Genomic DNA, 24322 nt, shown 5'->3' on the forward strand with positions numbered 1-24322 from the left:
GGACCCATATAGCCATCACTTGGGCCAAGAAATAGAAGCATCCCTCTCCTTCCTTGTACAGCCTTTCTCATCCCTGGCCCCACATTGGAAATAATGTCCTCTGCTGCTAACCAAGGTTGGTGGTTCGAGTCCACCCAGAGGCACCGTGGAAGAAAGGCCTGGAGATCTAAGAAATCAGATACTGAAAACCCTACTCTGACACACATGGAGTTGGAATCGACTCCATGGCAACTGGTTTTTTATCCCCCTGAGGAAGCTTAAGAAAATCCCTATGCCTCTCATGATTCTGTACCCCAAAGGTTTGGGTTTAATTGGTCTGGGGTGGAGACCCTGGCATCTGCCTTGGTGAAATCTCCCCATGGGGTTCTAGTGTTCAATCTAGGTTGAAAACCATTGCTCTGACTTGGAGTAATGATTTCCTTGCTTTTATATGTATCCCTAAACAATATATTTCATTTTTCCTGTTTTTAAAGTTTCCATAAATGGAACCATGCTGTATATATTCTTTTATGATTTGCTTTTACTCCACATTGTGAAATGCATCCCCATTGTATTGCGTGTAGCTTGAATTCCAGTGTTTGAGTATACCGGTTTATCCCTTCTAGTGGTTTTGTTTTTGAATATTTTATTGGGGTTTGGGTGAAAGTTGACGGGGTAAGCCTTTTCCAGCTTCTGGCAGTTTGTGACTGCATTGCGCCAGCTTCTGCCTCTGTCTTCACGTAAGCTTCTACTTTGAGTCTGTCTTCTCTTCTGTCTCTTACCAGGACATTTGTCATTGGATTTGGAGCCCACCCAGATAACCTAGGATGAACTCATCTCCAGATCTTTAACTTAATCACATATGCAAAGACTTTTTTTCCAAATGAAGTCACATTCACAGGTTCCAGGTAGACATATCTTGGGGAGCCACCACTCAACCCACGACAACTAGGAAGTACTACACTTTTTCAGATGGGTGCGGCTTGTTGGCTATTTCATTTTCAGGTGACTTTGGCCCACTGCAAAGGAAGAGACAAGTCCACACCCCTTGGAGAAGGGGTCTCCTCTATGTGTCATGTTGTAAGTGTTTCTGTGCCCATTAGATTTCATTCTGTCATGAGTCCTTGCCTCCTGTTCACTGCCATGTGACCTTGGGCGAGCCCCAAATTTTCTTTCAGACTCAGATTCCTTATCTGTAAAATGAGACTTATCTCCTCATCCCCCACCCAAGGATCAGAGATACCATGGGAGTGGCTAAACCGGAAGACCCATGTCTTTGTCACTAAGTAAGAATTCTGGAGTTGCTCCATGCAGAGTCCCTGATGGCCTCTGGCTCTCTAGGATGATGGCACACTAGGACTTGGAGTGCAGCCTCCTGCCTCCCCTCCCCCATCCTCTGCAGCCTCCAATAGAAATGGAGCCAAGCCCAGATGACTTTACTTGCTCCATTTTATTTGACCCTGAGTCCAGGACAGGGGCAGTGGGGACTGAAGCAGGGGCTTTTCTAGCCTCGCATCCCCCATGCCCCCCAACATCTGTTGGGCACCAATAAGGGGTAGAGGTTTTGGGTGGCTCAGCCCCTTCTTGAGGCATGCTTCAGTCATGGGTTTGTTGTAGAATGTGTCCTTGAACTCGCCTTTGGCCTTGACATTCCTGTGGGTGACAGGAAGTGCTCCAAGTTCCAGGGACAGAGGCCACAAGGCACTTACAGGACGGAAGCCACGAAAGCTCTGGGGTACAACAGCCTCGGTGTGAAAGGAGGGGAGAGGGAGAAGAGACATCAGGCAATCTGCCTGGGAAGGGAGTTCCAAGGGAAACAAGCCCTTCCCTTGGGGCTCCAGCCAGCCTAGGAGCTGCCCTCTGCCTTTGCCCTCCAGCCCCGACCCCAGTGCTCAGCCTTGCCTGCCAGCATGCAAATCACAGTTGGAGGCCCACCTGGCTTGGTCTCTTGCTGGGTGCCGGCCTGACCTCAGGCTTAGGTGGGAGGACAATGAAAACCTTGGCCATAGGAAGAGTCATCAAGGCCTTGCCTGTGGTCGACAGGGCCGGAGAGCCCACCAGCTTGTGCTGCAGTCTGAGGCCCCGCCCCTGGGGTCGGAATACATGGGGAGAAGGCAGCACAGCCTTGGTGTGGAGGCTGGGGAAACGGTAAGGGGCTGTGGGAAACAAGGGAGGCTATGAGGGCGGGCCTGAGGAGGGCCCAAGGCTGGCCAGCTGCCCCACAAAGTAAAAGCGGAGGGCAGGGTGGAATGGGGGCAGGACAGGGCAACTGGAGCCCTCCCAGTTCCACCTCCAGAGAGGCCTTGGGAAGAACACAGGGTTTGGAGTCCAACAGACCTGGGTATGCATCCCAGCTCTGCCCCTTCTGAGCTGTGCAACCTCGGGCAACTTCCTTAAACTTCCTGATTCCTCAGCTGGAAAATGTGGATAAGAGCACCTACCTGTCTAGGTTGTTGTGAGGACTAAAGGAGCTGATTAGGTGGTGACCCAGTGTAAACTATAAAGTGCTGAACAAATATTAGTTCCTATCCTCCAGAGGCAACTTTGCTTTGCATGAAGGCAAAGGCAGAATACTGCAGCAGCAAGAGCTTGGGCTCTGGAGAGACAGCAACCTGTGGTTGAGTCCTGGTCTCTTGGAAATAAGTATAACTGCCTCGCAAGAGCCTGCTTTGAAGGGGACATGACTCACTTGGTTGTGTATTTTAAAAAAATACTTAGGAGGTGATTCTTGCTTGCAGGGTGGTTCCTGGGTGGGGGTGGGAGACATGAAGGTCATTGGCAGGGTCTTGGAGAGCAGGAAGGAATTGCCTTGGGACCCTGGGGGGTTTGGGGGCAGTGGTCTTACCCAGGGCCTGGGGGTTCTTCAGACTCAGTGGCAATCTGTTCAAGGGGTGGGGTTGCCTGTCCCCACTAGCAAAGGTCATGGTGAAAATGTAGCCCATCCTGACGCCAGGGGGTTCCCACTTCCGGAGATTGGGGCAGACCAGAGCTGTGGCACTTTTCGCCTTGCCTTTCTTCCCCTTTCCGCGGGCTGAGGTGGTGGCAGTGGAGTCTGGCTTCTCAACGTGCCCCAGGCTCCTGGCCCCAGCAACTTTCCTAGAAGCTGACCTGTGGGTGAGGGCCCCTGAGTCCTTGCCTTCCCCAGAGTCTTGCTGGGTGAGCAGGTGAGGGAGAGCAGGGCAGATCGTCATCCGCCGGTGTGCTGTGGGCTTCTTGATGGTGGAGCCCTCTACCAGGAGCCGGATACCCACATACTGGGGCACCTCCACAGCAGGCTGTGGGGAAGAAGAGGAATTGAGGCCCGCGCAGACAGGACCCAGGGCAGACACAGATGGAATTAACTTCTCAGGGCCTCTGGTCAGGAGGCGTTTCTGAGCTGAGAAACAGGAAGCCCACCTCTGTCTTCCAAGGGATCTGGCCCTGGAGGCCTGAGTCTTAATCTAGAGGGTCTTGCAGCTGTCAAATGAGGGCCTCAGGGATTGGTAACCCAGAGAAGGGGAGAGTTCTAGCCATGCCCCCACTAGCACCCTCCACCCTGCTGCCACCCGGTTGTCACAGGGTTCCACTCCCCTGGCCCCTGCTTGTGGACAGCTTCCTGAGGTGAGCCAATCAGATTCTCTGCAGGGAGAAGTTGAGTAAAGACACCCAGACAGATAAGAGAGCCCTGGAGCCTGTCTAGAGCCTTGCATGAATCCAAGTTATGGGAGAGCAGAAACTAAAGGCTTTAAAGAAAGCAGTCTGGGGAGAGGATGAAGGAGCAAACAGTAGAGGGAGGCAGAGAAAAAGGCCCAAGAGAGGAGCTCTCTTACAGTTCTGAGCTTCCAGTAACCCACACTATACTTCCCGCAGCTGTGCTCCAGAAGAGTCCCTAGTCTTGCTAACAACCCTCCTTTAACCTTGAGCTAGTTTGAGGCATTTCTGTGTCATCAAAAGACCCTGATTCAACTCTAAGTATTAGAATCACTTGGAACTTGCTAAAAAATACAGATATCAGAGTTCTTAAATAGCCCCAGATGATAAGGGAAAGCTTATCTTAAAAAAGAGGAATCTTAGCTGATAAATGTAGAAGGAAGAATAGAATTAGAAATTTACCATTTTACAACTCTTAATAAAACAGGCAAGAATCAACATTGGATATCAAAACAATTAGGTGAAAAGGATGACAAAAAAATGTGTCATGTGTATATAGTCAAAGTATCCCCTTACGAATGAATTGGTAATTGCAAAGGAGAGGGTGTAGCTTACAATGGAGAGAACAATGGAGAGATCTGGTAGCCACTACCTTAAACCCACGGTCAGACTTAGCATCACACACTGTGAGGCCCTCTGACAGTACCTGCCTCGTGATGCCGTGATGCCGTAATGCCGTATGAGGTACCTAGCACCACTCTGAAGCATTCTTGCCAAAAGTGTTTAACCTGAGCCTCATCAAGCTTTTTGACCTAACTTCTAGTTTACAGGACATTGAGATGACAGAAGAACAAGTTAGACACCACTACAAGGAAACCATCAGATAAACCCAGAATGTGGGGCAGTTCTACAAAACAACTAGCCTGGTCTCTTCAAAAGATCAAAGCTATGGGGGAAAAAGTGGTAGAGCTGTTCTAGATTAAAAGAGATTAAAGAGACCAACCATTGCAAGGCGTGAACCTTGACTAGATTTTGGCTTAAAAAACAAAAATAAAAAATCAGCCACAAAAAACATTTGGGGGCAACCAAGGAAAGTTGGGAAATGTAGATGCGTAGTCTGTCCCCAAGCCAGGCACTATATATGGCTTAGTCTCCGGAGGTAAGCCCTCCTGGCATCCCTGCTTGTAGAAAGCGTCCCAGACGATTCCAGCCTGTGAACCAGCATTGAGGGAACCAGTACACTGCAACATTACCTTCCCCTTGCTCTGTATTATTTTCCTGTCCTTATATATTTCCTCATTTGCATTTTTTGAAACCAACATATTAATTTAAAATACGATCAGTCTGTGACAAAGACCAGGACACTTGGGTCATGTGATCAGCATGTTCTCTCCCTGTAGCCAAACTTTGAGGGAAGCTGAATCCTAAGCCAAAGCAACTTAATTAAACTGCCACAAGAAATTATTGCCACAGAGCTCAGAAACCCTTAAAATAGGTTTTATGATTGAGTTTTTAAAAATCTTATCCTATTCCATAAGTGGACTCACTTTTTTTTTTTTGGAATAATTGCAAGATGAGTAAAATAATAATAATAGCAGCTAGCATTAATTGCCTGGGCAACATATATGTAATGCCATTTGCCATGAAACGCCTAACAACTTTATTAGGTAATAACAATAGCTACACCTTGTATGGCGTTTACTCTGTGCCAGGCACTGTTCTAAAGTGCTTTAATTATGTCAACTCATTCAATTCTCACAATAGCCTTATGGAGTAAGTACTACTCTTATTTCCACTTTACAAATGAGAAGACTGAGGCCCCATTAGGAACGTGTCCAAAGTCACACTGCTTGTAGTTACTGAGCAGGGGGATTTGTACCTAGAGAGGTCCCAAAATCCATGCCCTTAACACCACACTATACTGCATCTCTGGAGTCCCTGAGTGTTAAAAATGCCTAATGTGCTCAGTTGCTAAATAAAAGGCTGGAAATTCGAGTCCACCCAGCAATGCCTCAGGAGAAAGGCCTGGCAAACTACTTCTCAAAAATCAGCCATTGCAAACCCACATGTTCTACTCTGACACGTACATGGGGTTGCCATGAGCCAGAATCGACTTGACAGCAACTGGTTGTACTGCTTCTCTAAAAATATTATCCACGTACAATACTCAATTCATCCTCCCAAATCTCATGAAAAAGATAGTAATATTGTTTCCATTTTACAGATGAAGAAACTGAGGTTCAGGGAAGCAAAGTGGCTGTAATAAGTCACTGTGGCCAAACTGCAGAGCCCTTGTGCTTCACTATGGGGCTGCCTGGAAGAGGGGGCCGATACCTTGGGGAGTGTGAGACCAGAGTCCTATCTGGGCGCGGCCACCTCACCTGCTTGTAGATGAGCTCAAAGGCTCCTGTGTCACAGTTGCGGTCCTGCCGCCGGTCGATGACCACACGCAGGGTGTCGGCTTGCACGCCAGCACAGAGCCGGGCTGTGACCGCCGTGGAGGGCGCCATGGTGGGGCTGGCATTGATCTCAATCAGCCAGGGCTGGAAGTCCTCCCCGAACACAAAGTCTGCACCGTAGAGCTCGAAGCTGCCCTTCCGACATTGCACAGTGTCCTGGGAGGTCTGCAGCGCATGGATCACAGCAGCCTTCATGCCAGGCACAATGACGGTGGACCAGGCCTCCGGGGCCCCCATCTCCCGCAGGTGGGCCTGGAATTTCTGGCTTGACCACATGTTGTCTGGGGGCAGCTGGGGATGCCGGTGGCATGAGTTCTGCAGATGTTTCTGGATGGAGTTGTTGCACAGGTGCACCGAGCTGGGGCAGAGAGCAGAAAGCTGAGACACTGGCCCATGGTGCCTCTGCCACCCAAACTCAGGGAGGGCAGGTAAGCCCTGGAGCCAGCCCTGGGCCACCCTTGACCACTAAGCTGGAGATGGAGCCCTGCAGGAAGGATTAAGGGGGAAAAGGCAAGCTTAGGTCTGCTTAGGGCCCTGGGCCCCATGACACCTTTCTGGGGCCAGAACAAGCTAACTACAGGAACTACAGTGTTAAGTGCTTTGTGCAACTCAGTTAACCCTCCCAGTGCCTGGAAGATAAGAAAGTGGATCTTATGGATTGAATTCTAACTGCTGACCTTTTGGTTAGCAGCCAAATGCTTAACCACTGTACCACCAGGGCCCCTAAAATATGTATTAAAGTCCTAGCCCCTGTACCTATTGTGATCCTGTTTAGAAACAGGGGTTTTCTTTTATTATGTTAATGAGGTCATACCAGAGCACAGTGCATCCTAAACTTAATCACTTCTGAGTGATAAAAAGCAGAAGGGACACAGAGACACACCCAGGGGGAAGACAGGTGCCAAAGAATGCCAAGGAACTCCTGGGGCTAAGGACAAGGTATGACCCTCCCCTAGAGCGGGATTTGGACTTCTAGCCTCCAAAACTGTGAGACAATAAATTCTGTTCTTTAAATCACTCACTTTGGTATTTTTTGTTGCAGCAGCACTAGGTAGCTAAGATGTTGTAAGAGGCCTGTAGTCACCAAGAAAGGAGCCCTGGTGGTGCAGTGGTTAAAGCACTCAGCTGCTAACTGAAAGGTTCGTAGTTTGAACCCACCAGCCACTCTGTGGGAGAAAGATGAGGCGGTCTGCTTCCATAAAGATTTACAGCCTTGGAAACCCTGTGGGGAAGTTCTACTCTGTCCTATAGGATCACTGTGAGTCAGAATTGATTTGATGGCAGTGGGTTTAAGTCATCAAAATGTGTTCAAGTCTCATCTTCACCACTTATTTGATCTTAGGCAAGTCATTTAACCTCTCTGAGTTCTCATTTCCCGTCTGTAAAACGTAGGTAATGATAGTGCCCACTTCACAGGGTTTGTGTGAAGAATAACTGAGATAATATGCATGGTGTCCCCAGTACCTGTCACAGATGAAGCACTCAATAATTGATAGCTATAATTATGAGTTCATATTTCTGCCTCTGTTCTTCAGCTGTGGCAACTGAGGCTTAAATAAGCTTTTGCTTGATCAAAGTCACACAGCTTGGACACTGCAGGCATGGAATTTGTACCTAGGCCTCAACAAGGGATCTTCTCACCTCCCAATTTAACCCTGCAACTTGTCTCCTCTGGTGCTTCTCCTGCTCCCTCCTTTTACCCTACTCTACTTTTTCTTCATAAGATGTATCACCGTTTAACATATCAGATCATTTTACTTCTTATGTGCATTGCTTGTCTGTTTCTTCCTGCTAGAATGTGAACTGCTTGAGAGCTGGGATCTTGGTTTGCTCACTGTCTGTTTTAATTACCTGGAACTGCCATAACAGAAATACGACAAGTGAGTAGCTTTAAAGAACAGGAATTTTCTCTCAGCTCTGGAGGCTAAAAGTCCAAATCAGGGTCTTGACCATGTTGACCAGTTCTGTGAGCCTCTCTCCTTATTTCTGGTGACTGTTAGTGATCCTTGGTGTTCTTTGGCCTTTAGATGATCCTACATGGTATTTGTCTTTCCATGTGCGTGTGTGTGTGTGTGTGTGTGTGTGTGTGTGTGTGTGTGTGAAAGAGAGAGAGAGAGTTCTGCCAAAATATCTATTTATAATCTGCAGGCGGAACACACCCTACCTAGGGAAACCCCCCTTTCAACTGATTGATTGATTACATTAGATGCATTATGGAAGGTAATTTGTTTGCTTAAGGCCAACTGATTTAATCACATATAACTACTCCATAACACTAGACTAGTGTTTCGCCCAACAACTGGAAACCGTAGTTTAGCCAAGTTGATACAGACATTACTAAGTCACTGTGGTATCCCAAGTGCCTAGAACAGTGAATGGCACATGGTACACAATAAGTATTTGTCAGATGCCTTTAAGGACAGTTGGATGGATGGATGGATGCCTGGCCTGGCTGCCTGCAGAGTCTGAATTTGGGGCCCCAGTGCTGTGTGATTCCACTGTGCTATAACTGCCTGTTTGCCTGGCACCTCCCTTCCTAGACTAGGAACTTATGGGAGGTGAGTGGTGAGGCTCACTTGTCCAGGTTCTTCAGGGAGAAGGGCTGCGTTGAAAAGCGGATATAGCTATCACGGTAGAACCAAACAGTAAGCGGGTTCCAGTCCGTCACCAGGAACCACTGTCTCAGGTCAAACTTGGTGCCAAAGATGAGCAGGGGCCGCTCAATGTACTTCTGCACCACCCATTTGCCATCTTTCATTATCATGGGGTTGCAGTTGACCAGTTTCAGCATCTCCTCCAGGTGGTCCATGCACATGATGCCTAAGGGGGAAAGGGGCAGCCTCAAGTTAGGGGTCAGGAGATCAGGCTAGGCCTGGAAGAAGGGTCCAGGACCATGGTCTGCTCACCACAAGATCTTATCCCCACAAAAGGATAGGGTCAAGGAGGGAAGGCTGCCTCCCTCAATCAGACCCCTTCCTTTTGGGAAAGTGGAGAACTTGCCAAGAATTTTATTTTAGTTTTTAACTAACTAGTTTGTTTAATTGAAAAGGAATATATGCACAGATAAAAACTCAAACAGTATTTACTCTTGAGGTTTTTTTTAATCATGTGCATATATTACTTTGATTAATCTCCCCCACAGCAGTTAACAGAATATAAACAACAACAAAAATCAGGCAGTATGAAAGGATATACAATAAAAAATAAGTCTCCTTCCCCAGTGGCAGCCAACTGCTGCTTTCAAGTCCTTGTGGATATCCTCCCAGGTCACGTGAGTGTCTATGTGTGCCTCTGTTTCATAGGACTATGTACATGTCAGGGATTTAGAATAGGCTTGGTACATGGTAAGCATTCAGTGACTGTTTACTCATATCACCGTTATTATTCAGTATCGGTAGAACGATCAGGTTCTAACAGTAGAATTGCTGGCTCCAAACGTATGTGCCTTTTTCATTTTTATATTATTAAATTGACCTCCAAAGATGTTCTATCAATTTTCACTTCCAATAAGAATGTATGAGGTTGTCTGTTAACCACCACAGCCTACTCAATATTGTCAATTATTAGGTTTTTTTTTTTCTTTTTGCCATCTCCTAGGTAGAAAAGGGTATCTCATTTTTAATTTCATCTCTTTTATGCTTATATGGCATGAGATGTTGGTAAATAGCAAAACCACTTTACAAAGCAAACACACAAATCAATCTCATTCCTTCATTGTTTGGACCCATGAAGCAGCCAGATCACCTGCCAGTGGTACAGAATAATTTGTGCCAAATCCTTTTCCAAATGATCAGACTGATCCCCAAGATTCCCAAGAACATGCTGCTTTGTGTAACAAAAAATTAAGGTGGTTCAATTTCATTTCTAGTAATTTATCCCAAGGAAATCAATGAAACAGGCCACAGAGATATCTGCACAAGATGTTCATCACAGTGTTGCTTACAATAGCAATAAATAAATAAGTAAAAAATCTAGGGAAAATCTAAATGCCCATTAGAAGAGGATTAGGTAAATGCATGACAGTACATCCAACAAGATTAGACCAGGAAAGCTGCAAAAAATAATGATGGAACAGATACACAACTGTGGTATATCCATCAATGGAATATTATTCAGCCATAAAGAGAAATGGGATTCTGACACAGGGTACAACATAGATGGACCTTAAAAACATCATACTGAGTGAAATAAGTCAGATACAAAAGGACAAATATTATATGATCCCACTTAAATGAAACAGGCAAATGTATAGAGACCAAAGTTCATTAGTGGTTACCAAGGGCTGGGGGGAGGGCAGAATGAGAGCTGCTGCTGAAGGGGTACTGGATTTCAGTGTGGGGTGATGACAAACTTTTAGAAATAAATAGTGGTGATGGTTGCACAACATGGTGAATGTAACTAACACCACTGAACTGTACACTTAAAATAGTTAAAACGGTAAATTCTATGTCATGTATTTTTTACCACAGTAAGTTTAAAAAGTAATAAAATAGGCAACCCTAATCTATGGTATTATGAGTCAGGATAGTCGCTACTACTGTGGGGGAGGTAGAGATTGGAGGAGTCATGGGGGGGATGTCTAGGGTCCAAGTATGTAATGTTTTGTTTTTTGATTTTTATCTCTGGTTACACGAGTATGAATCCATTAACCTATATACTGACAATATGTGCCCTCTTCAAGGAAGTATAGCATATATACATTTCAATTACATTTTTTAAACGGGGAGGAAAAATAGGCAAATCTACAAGAAAGCAAGCAGATTAGTGGTTGCCAGGAGGTGGGGGGAGGGAGAAGTGAGGAGTGGCTACCCCACCAGTATAGGTGTTCTTCTGGAGTGATGGAAAAGTTTTGAAACTACAGAGAGGGAGTGGTTGCACAGCCGTGGGAGTGCACTAAAGACGACTGAATTCTACACTTTAAAACGGCTCACTGCAGGTTATATGAATATCACCTAGATTTTTTTAACTGGAAGGAAAATGTTAAAATTTGGTCAAAGGTACATGGAGATTTATTGTATTATTCTCTCTATTTCTGTATATGTTTGAAAGTGTCCATAATAATAAGCTAAAAACAGGGGAAAAAATAAAGCAGATCTAAACTGAAACCCACTGCCGTCGAGTTGATTCTGGCTCATAGCGACCCTATATGACAGAGTAGAACTGCCCCATAGAGTTTCCAAGGAGCACCTGGTGGATTTGAACTGACAACCTTTTGGTTAGCAGACGTAGCTCTTAACCACTATGCCACCAGGGTTTCCAAAGCAGATCTAGATGTACTGAAATGGAGTGATCTCCAAGATTATTGCTAAGAGAAAAGAAAGAAAGGTGCAAAAAAAGCAATGAGTTATACTAACTGATATGGAAAGATACAGTAAATGGGAAAAGCATGTTCTTATTTAAAATACACACACATACACATGTATACCAAATGCACAGAAGAACGTGTAGAAAGAAACACACCAAAGGGTTAATAGTAGTTATCGCTCAGTGAAATTGGGGGCCGGGGGGAGGAGGGCAAGAGGGGTGGAGAAGAGGGGGCTTTTACTTTCTTCTTTCCACTTTTCTGTATCATCTGATTTTCCTTTACAATGAACACATACCATTTTTACAACTGGAAAAAAACAACCCAGCTCTTTCTAAGGTAGAAAAAAAGAGAGCCTGCTGCTGGTTTTGAAGTAATGTCTGTAAGAAGAGTTTCTCCAGAGTCTGGAGCTGAGGCAGCTCCACTGGGACATGCATAGACTCTTCCAGGGGCAGGATTTAAAGGAATCTGGTGCCCAAAGTATGTTTTCTGTCTCTCAGGAGTCCTAAACCAGTCTTTATAAGGCTGGGCTAATGCCCCCGGCTCCCCTTTTCAAATTTCCTTCATACTTGCTTGAGCAGCCAGGGTAACAGCTAATAATCATAGCCCACAAATATATAGCAGTTACTATGTAAAGGCACAGGATCTAAGTACTCTACATATCTTAGCTCATTTAAGCCTCTCAGGCAGGTATTACTGGCTCCATTTTACCAAAGATGAAAAATGAAGCACAGAAGAGGTTAACTAACTTGCCTGAAGTCTTACCAAGACCAGGAGGCAGAGCTTGGGTTTGAACCCCAGCAGTCTGGCTTCCAGCGTCCATGTCCTTAACTCCTGTGCATACCTCACGTGGATGCACTGATCAAATCTGTAAGCCCTTAGATGACAAGGACCTGCACGAGTCATACCTGAGCATCACCAGACTTCTAAGGCATGAACCCAAACTCTGAAAGCAGGTGAGGAGATGGCATCATCATTACAGCCACCAGTGTTTGTGGGGTGCTTACTCTGTGCCAGGCACTGTGCTGAACTGAAAACATACTTTCTCATTTAGATGTACTTACCCCATTTCACAGAGGAGGAAACTCAGGTTCAGAGAGGTGATATAACTTGCTCAAGGTCACATGGCATATTAGTAGCAGAGCTGGGATTCAAACCCAAGCAGTTTGTCTCCAGAGCCTGCACTATTCACCTCCCTGGCCTCTGGTGCGGGAGGCAGGCTGCGGGGTGTGGGTACACGAAGCAGCGGCTGACCCCTACCTCGTCCACGCGACTTGGCTCCTGGCTTCACGATCCAGATGTTGCGATCCCCTTCCATGTCGATCTGGGGTACCACGGTCCGCAGCTGCTGTAGGATGTCCTCGCAGCGCTGGACCTGAGTGTCAAGGTGCTTGAGCTCTGCCCCCTCACTGTGGGGAGATGGGGGGACTTGGGCAGACCCAGGCCTGGGGGGCAGGTGGGTGGACAGGGCAAGGGGAGACATAAGCCACCCCCCCCCGGCCATGGTCCAACCTTCTTTGGTCGTGTCTTCTCCCCAGAGATCTGGACAGGCTGCTCCTAAATCTCTGTCCCAGCCCTCAAGCTGGCCCCAAACCCTGACTTGCCCAGGGCTCCGTCCCAGGCTGCTTGGATGGGAGAGGATGGGAAAATTCCACTTACTGCACCCCCTCCCACTGCAACATTCCACCTTCCACCACCTCCCTTCCCATTTGATTAAAACTGCCTTTGGCAGAATATAAGCATGGCAGCTCCTATTGATGGTGCACCACTATGCCAGGCATTGCACCAAGGGAGTGACATATATGATCGCTAAGCCTCTCAGTGGTCCCATTTCAAAAACCAGTGGTTGTCGAGTCTATTCCAGCTCATGGCAACTCCATGTGTTACAAAGTAGAACTGAGCTCTGTAGGGTTTTCAGTGGGTGATTTATTGGAATTTTAGATCACCAGGCCTTTCTTCCAAGGCACCTCTGAGTGGACTCGAACCTTCAACCTTAGTAGCCAAGCACAAACCGTTTATGCCACCCAGGGACCTTCATTTAGAGGATTTCATTTTAAAGAAGTGTAAGCTGAAGCCTGGAGAATTAAGGGACTTGGCCAAGGCCACACACTGAGTTCAGTGGCTGAGCCACAATTCAAACTTAGTTCTGCCTGGGTCCTCTACCCAGAGGTGCATTTTGGGCCCACTCCCCTCCTAATCTAGACCTAACATTGGTTGATAAGCTTGTGCCTTCCTCATCCAATCCTAAGCACATCTGTCTCATACATCTCCTTGCTTCATTTCTCTTCCCGTCACGTATTCCCACCTGGCACATATGGTTATTTGTTTATTGTCCGTCTCCCCTCATGAGAATGTAAGTGCTACAAGAATAGGGACGTTTGTTGTTGTTCTCTCTTGTATTCTCATCACTTAGCACCGTACCTGGCACTTTAACACACGCTCCCTAAGTGGTTGTTAAATGAATGAATTGTTGGCAGGGGGTCGTCTCAGCAACTAGACTATATAAATGGGGGCTCATGGACCAAGAAGGACCTGTTCAGAACTAATCAAGGCACAAAATACTCTTCTTCCGACTCAATAGGAAGAAAGCCTCCTTCCTATGTGCTAACCTGTCTTTAACATCTTAGCCCCTTGGACTGTCTCCAGCCATGGAGCACTGCTGACCACTCTCTTAATGAGGAGGCATCAGCCTCTGTAACAGTGCCAGGAACAGGCAGCAGCCAGGTGGAGGGGCCTGGCAAAGCCTCCTGGGAATACTCATGCTAAGTCCTGACCCTGATGGAAACTTTTCCCATGGCCGGTAGCATAAAGCAGCTGCTTAGTAAATCTATGATTCGGCCCAGGGAAGTGTCAAATGCAGGCAGCAGAAGCATGTGTCATTTGAAAAAGTATATTCAATAATGACAATATGATTTTATATTTAGCAAAAAGAAAAAAACAACCAGTGTTTTTGCGGAAAGTCAAGCATGACAAAAGCCTGGCTGACGAGGCATGAATTATTAAATTACAAACAAAAAATCTGAGAAGCATAGCTGTAAATATTGAATGAAATAATCAATGCTACTTTCTTAATTGGGGCAGTGATGTTTCAGTGGTAGCATTCTACCCTTCCATGTGGGAGACCCGGGTTTGATTCCTGGCCAATCCATCTCATACACAGCCTCCAGCCATCTGTCAGTGGAGGCTTGTGCATTGCTAGGACGCTGAGCAGGTTTCAGTGGAGCTTCCACACTAACTAAGATGAACTAGGAAGAAAGGTCCAGCGATCTACTTGCGAAAGTCAAGCAATGAAAACCTTATGGGATTCAATGGTCCAATCCACAACTGATCATGGGGATGGTGCAGGACCGGGCAGTGTTTTGTTCCATTGTACACAGGGTCACCATGAGTCAGGGGCCGACTTGACAGCAGCTAACAACAATAACATGTTCTTAATGATCTGCACTAAGCAACTCAACATGGTATATAACTGTTATGTGATGCAATATTTTATGTAATCCCTGTTTTCGAGAGGTTGAGTGGTTTCCTAGAGCAAGGACTTCACCTTGTTTCTGGAGTCTAGCACAATGCTCAGCACATAGGAGGTGCCCAGGAAATGCCCGCTAAATATTCTCCCTGCCTCTCCAATCCCTCCCATACACCTCTACTAAAGTTAACCTCCCTGAGACAGCACCAGTCTCATCTCTTGATCCTCCCTCCTCCTGCTCAAGAACCTTTTCCCAACATGTGTTCTGAAAGCCCTAACCCTCAGGATGCTCAGAGGGCAGGACTGGGGCCACATAAGTACAGGATATACTACACACTCTACCTCTCTTGGAGGTTTACTCCACTGATTACATATTCAAGGTTCGGAGAAGTCCTGCATCGGGGACACCTGTTCAACTTTGTTTAACCCAATGTTTTCCAAACTTGATTGACCACAAAAGCTCTTTGTTCGTAAAATCCATTTATAACCTGTAGAGCTATCATCCTGTGCAACACATTTTCAGAAACACTAGTCTCCAGGATAAAATCTAAGTGACTTAGTAGATTTCTATTTTGTGAGTCACTATGAGTCTGTTTTGAGCACATAACACAGGTTTTCCTGTCTAATCCTACCTTGGAGGTAGATATTATTTTCAAGTCTATTTTATATTGAGAAAAGTAAAGCTCAAAAAGATGAGAGATGTTCACAAGGTCACAGAGCTTGGAAGTCACAAAGCCAGGACTTGAACCATGATCTTGATGACTACACTCTGCCAAGAACCAGGAAGAGTGGTTTGAACCCAATCATGAAGGCAGTGGGAGCTCTTGAAGGTTCTTGAGCAGAAGAGTAGCAGGGTGAGCAAAAGGAGAGGCTTGGGGAAGAGGTAGGGGCTATACTGGACAGAGAAAAGGTCTGTGCCTAAGTATCAAGTCAGAACATGGAAGACCCATGTCCACAGCCCTGGCTGCAGGGATACTCACTGGACCACTTGGTAGTAGCGCTGGAGGAAGAGGGACCAGCCCTCAGGACTGAGGTACAGTGGGGCCTCCAGATCCTTGTCAATGTCCATGTGGGCCAGGTTGCTAAGGTGCTCCTCACATGCACACAGAGCCTCGTCCACAAACTCTGGGGACACTGTCACTGGCTTTTTCTCCTGTTTCTTGTGCTGCTTGCCTCCTGCAGAGATAGGGAGAGACCTGTCACTACACCACATGCACGGCAGGTAACCTGACACATGCCCTGGCCCCCACTAACCCGAGGCCTGTTATTTATCTGAGGTCTCACCCTAAATACATCTGAGGCCCAGTACATGCCTATATCCCCTACTCCCCAGGACTTGTCCCTTACCTGATGCTTCGTCCTGAGTATACCTGAGACCGAGCATATACCTATATCCCCTATTGCCCTGGGACCTGTCACTCACCTGAGGCCTTGCTTTAAATTCACCTGAGACTCTAGTGCTCACCCTCAGCCTCACTATCCCAGGACTTGTCACTCATTTGCAGCTTTATCCGAAATGTCCCCAAGGCCTCTATGCCACCTATAGCCCCAGTACACACCTTCAGCCCCTCTGCCGCTGGGACCTCTGACATACCTAAGGTCACCTTAAAATGCACCTGGGAGCCTTAGCCTAAATGAAGCCCAGATATACATGAATCCCTCTCCCCAATCTGACATGACTTCTTAAGTTCATACCCACCCCTGACATTCTACCACATACCAGAAATCTGGAGCCACCCCAGAAGCCTGAAACATATCTATAATCCTTAAGCCACTAAGGTGCTAAACTACATGTGAAATACTACCACACCTGAGGCCCTGACACACACCTAGAATTCTGACACACTGTACAAGTCCTGACACACACCTGAGCATGATACACTAGAAACTGACACCTCAGATGCACACATAAAACCCTGACATACACCTGAAAAGCTGTGGTCCTGACTCACCCTGAACATCTACCAGGCTCCTAAACTCCTGATGCACAACAGAGGCCCTCTGGGCCCTGAAGCCTGACCTGCGCCTGGGCCCAACACCATGGGAGCTTAAGCACAGGGTCTCCAGTTCATACCTGAGGCTCTTGTGCCCCTGATCTTGATATGCAAGAGTCTTCCTTATATGGGGAGCACACACTCAGGAGACAGCATGGGAGAGGTCTCCCTGCAGAGAAGGCAAGTACTTTCCACCTCCAGCAGAACTGCCCCATACTTTCCTGAATCCCTAACTAATGGGACCCTGGGATTTTAGGACTGGGGGCTTTGAGGTAGGAGCTAAGTCCAGAAATAGCAAGCAATGAGTTGGGCCAACATGCAATGAGGCTTCCTCTGTATCCCTGTCCCCTGCTACTTCCAGGTGTTCCTGATTTTCAGTCACAAAAGGTCCTCAGGCCATGAGTAAATTGCCCAGGTTGACTGCTTCCTCCTCCTCAGAGAACTGAGCTCCCCATGGGCAGGGGTGGACCATGGCTTCTTAGTGCGTCCTCTCTAGAGTGCTTGGCTACATGCTAGGCCCATAGGAGGGATGAATGAGGCAGTGGACCAATTAACAAATGGATAGGAAGACAGGTGGGTGGGTGGGTTAAGAGAATGGAGGAGTAGATGGACTGGAGGATAGATAGGTGGTGGATAGAAGAATGAAAAAGTAGGTGGACAGATGGGTAGATGGATCTGTAGAAGGATAGGAAGGTGGCAGAGTCAACAGATGGATGGGAAGTATGCAGCTGAAGAAAGAAAGGTGGGTGAGTGGGTAGGTCAACAGTGAGTGGACAGGTGGGGAGATGGATGAATAAATGGATTGATGAGTGAATAGACAGACAAATGGATGGAAGGATGGATGGGGGATAGGTTTATGGATGGGTTGGTGGAAGTGGTGGATGGGTAGATGGATGTGGATGGTACATGGATCTGTGGATGGATAGGTGGGCAGGTGGATGAATAAATGGATGAGTGGGTGGGTGGGTGGGTGGGAAGAAAAACGAGTGGGGAGTGAAGGAATCCATAGTACTTACCTGGGGCCTCTCCCTCTTCTTCCTGGATAGAGTATGGCTTCCACTCGGACTTCACCACCAGTTTGAGAACGTTGCGAGCAGCTGTCAGCCAGAAGTCCTCTGCTCCCGGGGCAGGGGATACCCTGCTCAGTCCCTAAGCTCGAGGCCTGTTCTGGTTCCGGAACCTGATCATGATCTGCCCCATTTTGGATCTGGAACCTGACTCTACCTTTTCTGACTCTAGAACCTTGATTAGAACCTGGCTCCTATTTCAGTTGTAGAACCAGCCCTAGAATCTGACCTCACTTGGCTCACATTCTGCCTTGAGAATCTGGCCTGAACCTCTTGCCTAATTTCTCTCTTCTGTTCCGATCCACTTTTGATACTTACTATGCCCTCAAAACCAGATCTTGGTCCAAAACCTATTTAAGATTTGGAGTCTATTTTAAACCTATTATCTAGTCTGGACCCAAATTTTGGCCTTAATTTAGAACATATCTAGGCTTGGAAATGACCCTACCTTAGAAACCCGAAGTCTAGAGCCTTGTCTAGATTTGGAACCTGATCTAGCCAATAGAACTTGAATAGGCCTGGAATCTATTCTGGATTCCAAACTCCACCAACCGACCAAGTTTTTTAGAACCTGCTCTAATACATATCTGTCTAACCTCTTGTGGCGCTCTGGGCTGACCAAGCTAGGAGACTCATAAAGGGAGGGCACATTAGGAAAAGGTAAGGATCAGAGATGGAGAGGAAAATCTGCTGGGGGTACAGGAGGGCATGAGAAAAGGCCCATTCTTCTCAACCTGAGCCAGGGCTTTAGCTCTGTCCCTGCAGCCTGAAGGATCCAGGTGTGGGGCTGGAGGTCTCCTTACCTATGAAGGCTCGTTTGTCATCTTCAGCCCCCAGGCGGTAGCAGCGTGGGAAGAAGGAGTCAGCATCAGCCTCATCAAACCAGGGCAAATTCCGGAGATTGAGACATAGACCCACCTATGGAGTTAGCCGCTGAGGGGGCAGGGTGGGACTTGCCCAGACAGCCTCCAAGGGATTCTGCCACACTCAGCACCTACATGGACAGCTCAGGGAGACTCTGCCTGCACATTCTCAGAGCCTCTCCCCACTTGCTGTGCCTGCTTTGCTCATCTCCATCCTCATATGTTTGTCCTCTAGCACGAGTGCCCCACATCCCTCCTGCCCACCCTTCCACATTCATAAAGACCTGCCTCTTCTAGGCATCCTTGCCAGCCCACACCAATAAAAGAATAGCAGGGCCCAATTATAAAGCCCCTCAACCTTGCTACAACCCTGGGAGGTAGGTCTTACTGTTATCCCCATCTAAAGATGAGGAAACAGGCTCAGAGAGGTGAAGTCATTTGTTAATAAACCCAGGTAAGATAAGAATGTATCCATCAGCCAGATCCATTTCCTGCTTAAGGGGTAAGGGCCCTCTTGCTCACAGTCATTGGATTTGATGTTTCTTCTGTTTACAGTTTGAGTTCTAAAGCCTATTTTATTCATTATGTCTGCACATACAAGGCACTGTGCCTGGGGTTGGGTTTGAACGCAAGCCTGACTTTAAATCCTGCTGGATGATACACCTTCTCCTCTCCAAAGAATTCTTCTCCAGACAAGAGGAGCACGGATCAGGGATGCTAGCCCAGTGATAGGCGGGTGGGAGGCTGCCTTGCCTGCTCCCCCTGCGGGGCCCACCTTTGTGGTGAAGGAGCCGGCCCGAGCGTAGTGGTTGACCATTTGATCCTTGGAGAGAAGGCGACAGTCCAGCACATCGCGACGAGTGGTCCAGATGAAGTAGGGGGTCTCGTTCCGAACCATGCGGGACTGGGGAGTGGGGGTGGAGACAGAGGAGGCTGGTGTGAGCAGCACAAGGCCTGAGGGGGCTTCTCCCTGCCCAGCTGAGCAGGCAGGTGAACAGGAAGGAGGGTAGGGTTCCAAGGTGGCCTCCAACACCCATGCCATCTTTGCATATAGTAGGAAAAGATAGCTCTTCTTCCAGGGCACACACTGGGGGAGCAGAGAGCAGGCTGGCTTTCAGCCTCCCTTGACTGAGTGCCCCTAAGCAATGACCGAGCTGTACCACTGTGCACTGCACCCTATTCTGGCCCGTGGACATTAGGGACTTGCCCAGGACAGCAATTCCAAGCTGACGGGCACACAGCATGTGACAAACACCATCTCTCAGACCCTGCCTCTCCACCCTCCCTACAACCCTGGGAGGTAGGATGATTAATAATCAATAACACCATATGCCAGGCCCTGTTCTAAGCACTTTGCGTGTCTCAATTCACACCACAACCCCAGGAGGTAGGTGCTTTTGTTATCCCCATTCCACAGATGAAAAACTGAGGCACAGGGAGGGTAAATGGAAGGGCTTGCAAGGGCTCACAAGCTATTAGTAGGTTGAGCCATGTGAAATTGCCAGCTTTCAACCTTTCCTGACATTTTATATAGTCCAACTTAGAAAGCGGTGGTGCCAAGATTTAAACCCAAGTGTCCTCATCTCAGCATGCATATCCTCTACACTGTCCTGTCAGCCTCTTCCCGAGCTCTTTTAGCCCTTCCTTCCATCTAGCCTTCACTTGCCAAGGGCAATGCAAGGGAATGAATTGTGGGGTTATATTTGGAAGGGGGATTAGAGGCTATGCTGGCTTCTGATGCAACTTAGCAGAATTCTGAATCCCAGGCTAGCCTTGCCTGAGCCCCGCTTCGTCTCCCCAACTCTGCTGGCCCATCTAGCCCTCAGGGAAGCCATCTGTTTTTACAGTGGATGGGGAAGCTGAGGCCCAGAGAAGGACAAGAACTTGTCTGAGGTCACCCAGCTAGATGCCAGCACTCTCTCTCTAACCTGGAAACCTCCTGTCACTCCCTGCTTCATCTTGGCCCCCAAGACCCTTACCATCAGAGCATGGGTCCCATCCAGGTCATCAAATTCCAGTAAACCATTGAAGTCAAAAAGCTGTGGTGGCTGGAACTCCTCATCTTCATCTTCATCCTCTGAGGATGCAAAGCTTAGGCCTGATGAGGCCCCAGTCCTTGACCCATATGCCCGTACCAGGGCCTCAGCCCTGGCACCATGGGAGCCACCGAGGGAAGGGGATGCAGGAGGGGCAACTGGGGAATGGGAGGGACATGCTCACCATCCTCGGTGGTGTCACTATCACACATCACTGAGCTATCCAGATCCTTCTGGGGTGGTGGCAGGGTGGTGGTACCTGTGTGATGGGCCATCTTCTTCTCCACCCAGCCCCTCTGGCGCAAGAGGCACCGGATCACTGGGTAGCAGCCTTGGATCATAAAGATTTTCTTCTGCTATAAGGTGAGAAAAGGATACTTGTTCAATAAACATTGCCTAAGTGCCAGGCATAGGGGATATAATGGTGAGCCAGACAGTCATGGTCTCTACCCTCAGAACATTTTTATATTCCAGAAGAGCAGACTAAACAAGCATAAATAAATAAATGTGTATAGTAATAATAACGCCAACAGCTAATATTTACTGAGCACCTACTATGTGTTAAGCACTTATATACATTACTACTACTAATAATATGCATTTTAATAGGTACTATTATCCTCATCTTACTGGTAATGAAACAGAGGCACAGAGAGGTCGAGAAGCTTGCCCATGGCCACACAGCAGTTAAGTCGAAGAGTAGGCTGGCTCCAGAAACTGAATATTTAACAGCACCCAGAGAAACTACTTAGAAACACATGGTCAGGGAAGGTTGAAAAGGAGACATAAACATGCAGAGCTGGGGAAATGACAGTTCAGGCAGCGGGAATAGCACATGCAAAGGCCCTGAGGTTGTAATGAACTGAAGGAGCTAAAAGGAGACCAGAAAGAATAGAATATGGAAAATGTGGTAGGCAATGGCTAGACTGTGGCAGGCCCTGTAGGCCTTGGAACGGACTTAAGGTATTATACTAAAAGTAGCATGATGCAACAAAGGTAAGAGAGGGAGTGACATGATTGTGTGCCTGATAATCACTATAAGTTTGGCTTGCTGCTGTATGGAGAACAGATGGAGGGGACAAGGACGGGAGGTTACAAGGCTAAGTGAAGACGGGGAGAAAGTGATGGAGGTTTGTGTTGGAGGTCGAGATGACTGGTTTTACCAATGGAATTAGTGTGGGATGAGGGAACAGAAAGATCATATTTCTGGCCTGAGCAACTGGGAGATGGGGAAGACAGAGACTAGGGGGGAGGATGTATTTGGACAGGAAAACAGAGAATGTGGTTTGGGACAGGAGTTGGAAATGCCTGTGAGTTCTCCAGGTGATGTCAAGGAGAAGTCTGGAGTGTGTGGGTATGGAGTTCAGAGCAAAGGCTGGGCTGGAAAGGACATTCGGGGGCGGAGGTGAGGGAGAGTCCCCATGCTACTGGACTGGGGCAAGAGGAGAGAGGAACTTGTAAAGGAGAGGCATGGGCAAGGGCCCAGGAAACCACAAAAAAGCAGCAGCCAGGGAGGGAGAAACGAAAACCAGGAGTCTGCAGTCAGCCAGCGGAGAGGGCGGGGTGGTCAGCGTGGAATGACACCGAGTGGCCATCTGAGATCAGGACAGAAAAGGAGCTTCTGGATTGGGCTCCTTGGAGGTCACTGGGTAACCTTGGTTAGCGTGGCGTTCAGTGGGAGAGGGGAAGGGGCAGGGAACCAGAGTGGAATGAGCTGAGAAGGAGTGAATCCCAGGTAAAGAAGTAGAATTGTGAGTGTAGACAATTCTGCCAAGAGGTTTGGCTGTGAAGGTGGAATAAAATATGTGGAAGTAGTTGAAGATTGGTGTGGGGTCAGGGTTTTTTTTTTTTTTTTTTTGGTTCGTTTGTTTTTAAAGGACAGAAGAAAATAGCGCAGTAACGCAGGCTTAGTCAAACCCAGGGCCCTTTCTGGATCTCTTCAGCCCCCTCCGACCTTGACAGCTCTCTCCACGTGGATCTTGGCATTTCTGAGTCGGCCCATGTGGTGAGATGCCTTGGAGAATCCTCGCCAGAGGACGAATGAACCTGCAGAAAGACGGGGAGGGGGGCGGCTGGGGGCTTAGTTTAGGCCTCTCCCAGCCGATGCCCACACCTCCCCTCTTTCTCCACCCTTCATCCGCCCACCCTCTGGCACTCTCCTCCCGACTCCCATTCCTCCCACCCCATCGTCTTCTCATCCTTGCAACCACCATGGGCCAGCATCCCCTGTTGCCTCCCGGAGGGCGGGCCCCTCTGGGCCTCACCTTCCTGCGGTTGGGGATCATCCAGAGCCGGGGTGTGCGTGGGCCCGAGGGGGTGGGGATCCGCGGCGCCCTTGGCTTGGGCGCTGCGGGCGAGCGTTGGGAAGGCGCAGTCCAGACGGAGCGCAAAGGCGGGGCTGCCGGCCTGGCCTTGGCCGCCTACGCTGGCCCCGTCGGGACCGGCGGAGGCGGGTCCGGGGCATGGCAGCGTCCCAGGCAGCCGGAACTCGGAATGGTGTGCCCAGGGCCACGGGGCGGGGGAACCGGTGCGCTGCTCAGGCGGCTGCGGCTTCTGCGACCAGCTGCACACGGGGCCGCCCTCCTGGCGGTACCAGGAGGCAGAGCCCGGGCGCACAGACCCCAGCTGACCCCCGGCCAAGAGCAGCGCGGCGCCGGGGCCCTGCATGCGCCCCTCGCCGCGCGCGCCCTCCCAGAGCCCCTGCGCCCGCCACCGCTTGCGCACCGCCGCCTCTTTAGGGAGGTTCCTGCCCAGGCCCCAGCTGGGCCCTCCGTTCCGAGGCCCCGCCCTCTGTTTGCTGTCGCCTTGGAAACCATTCCCGGTGCACAATCAGAAGAGAGAGGCGGGTTCCGTTCCCGGGCGGCTGTGGGCCCCGGGAGTCGGGCGCCGGATCTCAACTGCCCCAGTTCCCTGATGAGCGAGACAATGAACGTGGAAGCGCAGAGCACTGAGCTGCTACTTATCAGTGTCACAGTTCCTTACCGAGCGCCTCCAGGGTGCCAAAGGCCCTGGGGGTTGGGCTACTCCACATATTTATAGAGGATCACGTGGTAGGCCCTGGTCTAGGCGCTGGGGACCCGCAGAACAAGACAGGTCCCTGACCTCATGGAGCTTTCAGCCCAGTGGGGGTAAACAAGCAAAAAGCAAGCAAACGAATAAAACAGTTGCAGGTATGATAGTGGCCACAAACAAGCAATGAGCTGAAATCAGGAAGGGGACACACTTTGGGTCAGGTGGTCAAGGATGTCGTCTCTGAAGAGGTGACGTTTAAGACGAAGCCTGCAGAATACAAGTAAGTCCACCAGGGGAAGAAGGGCAGAATAGCATTCCAGGCAGAAGAAACAGGCTCTGCAGGGTCTGGCACATGGGGCTAGGGTAAGGCCGTTGGGAATAGATCTGAGAGCCAAGGCAGTATAGAGAGCAACACTGATAAAGTGCAGATTCCTCCCCTCTGGTCCTCCCCCAAAAAACCTTAGAAATAGAAAACTGGATCATCGTTTGAATCAACTGAGGAAGAAATCTCATA

At 48.5% G+C, this 24322-nt stretch overlaps 1 protein-coding gene across 2 annotated transcripts; it reads right to left on the reverse strand.

Annotated features, from left to right (window-relative positions):
• Window positions 1-502: 502 nt before the first annotated feature.
• Window positions 503-23463, reverse strand: TTLL3 (tubulin tyrosine ligase like 3). Of its 2 annotated transcripts, XM_064274927.1 has the most exons (14): window positions 23061-23463; window positions 22751-22842; window positions 20981-21152; window positions 20740-20837; window positions 19536-19664; window positions 18701-18815; window positions 17847-17945; window positions 15817-16012; window positions 12631-12779; window positions 8645-8888; window positions 5991-6426; window positions 2825-3254; window positions 1915-2135; window positions 503-1724 (listed from the first exon to the last, which is right to left on the reverse strand). In XM_064274927.1, the coding sequence occupies exons 1-14, from the start codon at window positions 23461-23463 to the stop codon at window positions 1416-1418; spliced, it is 3093 nt and encodes a 1030-aa protein (XP_064130997.1). In that variant the 3' UTR covers window positions 503-1415. The 2 variants fall into 2 exon arrangements, with proteins under 2 accessions (XP_064130997.1, XP_064130998.1); XM_064274928.1 differs by having other exon boundaries at window positions 1607-2135.
• Window positions 23464-24322: the final 859 nt, after the last annotated feature.

The sequence above is a fragment of the Loxodonta africana genome, chromosome 22 (assembly GCF_030014295.1).
Source record: "Loxodonta africana isolate mLoxAfr1 chromosome 22, mLoxAfr1.hap2, whole genome shotgun sequence".
Lineage (NCBI taxonomy): Eukaryota > Metazoa > Chordata > Mammalia > Proboscidea > Elephantidae > Loxodonta > Loxodonta africana.